Here is a 6,000-nt window from a genome sequence, read left to right as displayed (position 1 = left end):
GGGAGCCCCAGGAGAACAGCTTCCTAGAAGACACCAAGGGCAGTCCCTGCCACTCTGCTCCTTTCTCTGCAGCCCCAGGCTCCCCCACCCTGTCTCTGGACCTCAACTCCCTCTCCTCTCAGCAAGAGGAATTAAAACCTTCATTCCTGCTGGCCTTCCTTCCTATCTGTCTCTTCTGTGAAAGCATTCATTCCTAGCTCCAAACCGCTGGAAGGCAGTCGCCTCCGCTGGTTTTCCTAAGCGATGTTCTTTATTACAATCGCTCCATACTACTCCAACAATGACTATTTTTTCATTACAGCGTTCACCCCACTGACAGTAGCTCACAGTGTGAATTCCCAGGCCCACATCCGACCCTGCAGAGAGGCCAGGTCAGACAGGCAGGGAGTCCCACTGCTTGGGTGAGACCCCAGGGAGAAATCCTGAGAAGCTTTAAAATATCTCTTTCTTGAGAGGGCTGTGGGGGAGGGGCTCTCTTCTGCTCCCAGAAGCCAGGCTTGTCCAAGTGCCTGCTCCCAAGGGGAGCACAGATCTACAGAGCCCCAGTTCTTTGTCCTTGTCCCCAGATGTCATGTCTAAGGAGAGAAGCTAAATAATAATGTTTTTCTCTCCTTGAAGGAGGCAAACCTCCTACACTTGTCTGGAGGGAGGGCAGACTTGAACTTCCCCCACACCTACATTCTTCTGGGATTTCGATGGAGGGTAGGGCTACCCAATTCCCAAGAGCCAGGAGTTGTCCAAGAGGCTGTCCCAAGTTTATGTTTGGGGAGGCTTGCTCATGTTCCCAACAAGGCTGCCTCATGTAATTTCCCACCATGACAATAGCATCCCAGACAGAGGCCAGGACCAGGAGCTAGCCTGCAGCATGGGAGTCCAGTGGAAGCTGTATCCTGGGAAGGCAAGGTTTGCAGTAGCATACTGGTTTTACCAGGCTGGCACCTCCTATGTTCCCTCTGCACACGTGTGCATGTGCGCACACACATGCTGATCTACCTCAGCCCTCTGAGAGAACCTAGCAGTAACACGTGGCACCTCATCAACGCACCACAGCCCCGGACGTGCATAGCCCCAGCAGCATTCCCCCTTTTAGTTTCTCAGCGAATACATGAGGAGGGCCAAGGTAGGGTGAGGTGAGAAGGTGGACACAGATGATCCAGGCCAAGCCCTCAGTTTACATATGGAGTCAGAACATAGATTCCCTCTAGGTCCTAAGGACTAACTTAGCCATGATTAGGGCTGTCCATGGAGGGCCTTGAAGAGCAGTACACGAACCTACCATTGCTTGCAGTGGAGACAGAGGAAGCTGCCCCCAGGCTGACTGACAAAGGACTTAAATTTGTCTGTTCACTAGCACCTGTAATCTCAGCACTTGAGAGCTGAGACTGGGAGAGAATCAAAGTTTAGGGCTAGCCTGGGGTACATACAGTGAATTCCAGGCCAGCCTGTGCTACACTGTAAAACCTGGTCTTGCACATACTCCTCCCCACCCCCAGCCCCTACCAAGTAAAAGAAAAGAAGGGCAGGAGAACACAGTAATATCACATGCTGACTGAAGGGCAGATGAGGCTAGGCATGGGGCTTGGGGGGAGGCATGGGGCTTGGGGGGAGGCAGGGGTTCTGCAGAAGGAGAAGAATGTTCCTGAAGGTGATGGCAGGAAGAGGAAGAGGTGATAGCACATACTCTAGATAGGACACACTGGACTGAACCCAGGAAGAGAGTTGCTGACTTGCAACTCTCAGTGGCACTGAGCTGGGACTGACTGGTGGAAGGCCTCACTGGCCCTGGTCTAGGATCCTGCCCATCTCCCACAGGAGAAGAACAAGGAACAAGACCAGAATGCATTTGCTGGACCTGCTGAGGCCAAGGCAGGAGGCAAGAAAGGGATGTCAAGGGGCGGCCACAGCCTTTCACTGTTCAAAGAGGAAAGGGCTGGAACCCTTACTTCAGTGTACGGCTCACTGTCTTGGGTTTTCTTGAGGTCCCCTGGCAGGCTACTCTTGCTGGGATGTCTGACTGAGGGGCAGAGGGGCCTTTCTGCCTCCAGCTGGGTCTTTCCTTGACCTTTCCATTGAAACATAGTAGGGCGGTACCCTTTAATTCCAGGTCAGGGGATGGGGACAGAGGCAGGCAGGTCTCTGAGTTCCAGAACAGCCAGGGCTTCACAAAGAAACCTTGTCTCGAAAAACCAAAAAGAAAAGAAAGAAGGAAGGGAGGAAGGGAGAGAGGAAGGAAAGAAGGAAGGAAGATAGAGGGCAGGGCAATGCTGAGTGTGAGGACAATTAAATGTCTAAAGTCACTAGGTGAAGACTGTGTATATTTGTAAAATATATATAGTTGACATGTGTGCACGATCACACACAGAGAGACACATGAATAAAATACATAAATGTAATAAAACAATAGGACACACCTGAGTGAAAGAAACCAAGCCAACCAACATTGGTCTTGTCTCACCTTTCCCTTCCCACCCACCCAGCAGATGCCATACCTGTAATGGCGGGTGTCCCGGATGGGTCGGTCTGAGCTCAGTTTGTCACTCTCCAGTTGGTTGAAGGCATGTTGTCTGTATGGGTCCTCTCCAGGCTTCAGCTGCTTGGCTGACAGGTATGCCTTCTCATCAAAGCCCTTTGAGGGTGTTCCTGTCACCTGAGACAAAGGTCAGCATCAGAGAGGGCCAGGCAGGAGGGTTCCATGGGAGGAGATGGGGAAGGATACAGTATCACTAGGAGTGTGTCAGCTGGATCCTCTCAGCTGTACTTCTCCTTGAGAGAACTAGTACATTATAAATATGGATACAAACTAGCCATTTTTGGGGGGGCAGGTATGCATTTGCTACTGTGTATATGCATGGATACAGAGTACATGACATTGGGGGGGGGTGTTTTTGTTTCTGTTTGCTTTGAGATGCTGAAGCTCACTGATTGGTTGGTCAATGAGCTTCAGCCTGTCTCGGCATCCCTTGTGCTGGGGTTACAGCCATGAACCACTAGATACCCAGCTTTTGGGTTGTTTTTGTTTGTTTGGTTGGTTGGTTTTTATTGTTTTAAACACAGGTTCTGGGGATCTGATCTAAGGTCCTCCAACTTTGTGTGGCAGACAGGTTTTGGCTAAACTATCTCTCTAGCACCCAAACCAGCCATATTTCTAATGCCAATGCTCTCTGCTGGATTTGGAGAAGGCATTTCCCAGAGGAAATCTGTTCCTGGGATAAGGTACCTTAAGGAGACTAGAAACTAGAAAGGGTCTTCTGTCGATGGAGAGTCTACTAGAACTGCACTTGAGTCTGGCTCTGGGTTAGGTACACGCAGGCTGCCTGTACATAAGAGCCAGGGCTTGGACAAGCTGCTGCAGAGAGTTTCCATTGAGGAGAAACAAGCCATCACAGGCTAACGCACCAAGCCCTCAGGACCAAATGTAATTACTACAGTGCTGGAGTTTCTCTGGGACTTCTGCTTGCTGCTTCAGTGGCCCCATGTCTGATACACTAGGCCCACTGGTGCTAAGTGCTGGAGAGAGGGGGAAATTGATGAACCAGCCTCACACTGCTTTGCCACAGCCAACTATCTGCAACCAGAGTCCCCAGAGAGATACAGGGGAAGACACATCAGAGATGAATGGATGGATACATGTACCCTGGCATCTCATTATTTGAACCAAACTGTGGGCCAGATGTTTCCAGAAGGGCTATGACAAACTATCAGCTGTGACTGCATCCCAACTCCAGTTCTTCTGCTCAATCAGCAGCTCTGGGCTGATGGAGGGAGCAGAAAAGAGGACAAGAATTGTCCACTCATAGAACCAAAGAATGAGGTCTCTATCAAATGCCTCATCCTAAGAGGATGGGCCCAGCAGAGCAGTGGTCTCTGTACACAAGATTTTTTTTGTGGAGTGACACTGAGGTGTTTCATCAACAGATCAAGGTATCTATGTTCTCCTGAGAGCTTGACCCAACCCTCCTTGGAGGAATACTAAAAGATCTAGAAGCTCCTAGCTCCTGACCACTGCCTCGATACCACCTTCTCTAGTGGCCCCTTGACCTGGGGGCCTGCCAGGAGCCTAGGATGTCTGAGGGCAGATCCAGAGAGGGAAATCTTGTTTCTCCCAGGAAATGTATGCTTGTCCCAAGCTAGTTTCAGCTGCTAAGGGTGTATGCTCAGAGGTGATACAGCAGCAGCCATGATGTTCAAATATTCTGAGTGAGCACCATGCAAGGAAATGAACAGAAGTGTCATTGGCCGCCCCCATGGGCTCAAAATCCATTTCAGCCAAGAGAGGAAGGAGAGAGGAGGGGGAAAGGGGTGATCCAGTCTGAGCCCCGAGTTGCTAGAAAAATCCAAACGCCCAGCTCTGAGAGTAAAGATGGAAAGGCAGTGGGGTTCTGCCCTTCCACCCAGAGACAATGATGATGTTAATGCCGGCCCCTCCCTTCCCCCCAGCTCTGCATTAGGGGAATGGAAAGAAGCCGCTAGCTCATGGCTGAGGAGCTAAAATTAAAGAAAAACCACAGAGGGAAGAGTTTTTCAAACTCCCATGGGGAAAGTATATCAGCTCATTATCCTGAATGTTGACTGGGGGAAGCAACCATGCTTATTTATTCAGGGCTCTGGGCACTCTGTGGGCTTAGGAAACCTCTAAGGCTGACCCCACACTCATCCTCTGCTCGTTCAACACTGACTGAGAACCATACACCTACCCCATACCCCTCCTAAGGGTGTGAGGCCCAAGGATCACCTGGACTTCCGTTTATGAATGTTTGAACACACCCATCCATTCATTCCCTCAGTGATTTATCTCCCCGACCCCCAGTACCACCATGTCCCCGGAAGTGGAAAGGACACTTCGGAGCTTGCTCTTTGTCAGCTCCCTTCCCATGTCTCACCCCAAGTCTTCTTCAGGACTCGAGAATGTTCTGGACTCTGCCAAGCCCTCAAGACCAAGTCAAGTCTCACTGTGTTCTTGAGAAAAGTCTCACGTTCCCTTATACAACCCAGAGCCCCATGCGTGTGCTGTGGTATGCACACCCTCCCCAGAATAATAACTTTTAGTTGATTTTTGGAAAAAATTAACAAAAGGAAAGAAACACACAGCAGGGCCACCTTAGAAGTAGTACTTAGTGGGCATCTGGTTCTTTTCTTGCTCTGCTCATGTCAGGCATGGCTAAGAAGGGTCATGAAGAAGAGACTCCGACTCCTTCTCCAAGCTGAGGGTTTATAGCAGAGCAGCTGGCGACAGGGTCGCAGAGCCTCACCCTATCTCAAGCCAGCTGGGCAGGAACTGCAGATGCAGCTCCCTTCTCCTCCCTCCTTGAAGGGAACACAGTGGCTATCACATCCCCAACCACCAGGCTTCTTAAGCACGGCAGGGGGAGGGGAAATGTGTCATTTGGTCCTTGGCTGCAGGATCATCAGGAGATAGCATGGGACATGGAACTCATGATAGCATGAGACAAGCAGATCCTGAGCATGCTGCCTTTTCCAGAGCAGGTGATGGTACTGGGCTGTGTGGGGAATTCTTAGGCCAGGCTGACACCTGTCACGGGACACTGACATTTGTGTTCGTCTACTAAGGTTAGGTGATTGTGGATAGGGAGGGGGCTCCTGAGGCCCCACCCACAGCTAAGGAGCTATGAGGAGCTATGGGCAGGTGACACCTTCTGAAGGAGCGAGGGTGTGGCCATGGGTTGCCCATGTTCCAGGGGGACAGCCTCCCCACATTTGCAAATGGGCAGCACTAACTGGCTTCAGTGGATTACCTTTTAAAAAGGAGAACATAAAGTTGGGGGGGGGGATGTTGTTAGAGAGCCAGGGGTGGGTAACAAAGGAGGTAAGATCAAAATACATTGTATGAAATTTTCAAAATATAAATAAACAATACTATATATCTTTAAGTGCTGCTCATTGCTGGGAAGTGGTGGTACATACGTTTAATCCAGCACTCAGGAGGCAGAGGGAGGTGGATCTCTGAGTTCTAGGCCAGCCTGGTCTACATAGCGAGTTCTA

At 50.4% G+C, this 6,000-nt stretch overlaps 1 protein-coding gene across 2 annotated transcripts in view; it reads right to left on the bottom strand.

Moving 5' to 3' along the window:
- Positions 1-6,000, bottom strand: part of Galnt16 (polypeptide N-acetylgalactosaminyltransferase 16) — an 83,113-nt gene that overhangs the window by 29,390 nt on the left and 47,723 nt on the right. For both annotated transcript variants that reach the window (XM_031355740.1, XM_031355739.1), the window contains exon 2: positions 2,490-2,647. In XM_031355740.1, the coding sequence (XP_031211600.1) occupies positions 2,490-2,647 (158 nt within the window). The remainder of the gene's footprint in view (positions 1-2,489; positions 2,648-6,000) is intronic.

The sequence above is a fragment of the Mastomys coucha genome, unplaced genomic scaffold, assembly GCF_008632895.1.
Source record: "Mastomys coucha isolate ucsf_1 unplaced genomic scaffold, UCSF_Mcou_1 pScaffold6, whole genome shotgun sequence".
In the NCBI taxonomy this organism is placed as follows: Eukaryota; Metazoa; Chordata; class Mammalia; order Rodentia; family Muridae; genus Mastomys; species Mastomys coucha.
This window is presented reverse-complemented; position numbering and strand designations above follow the sequence as displayed.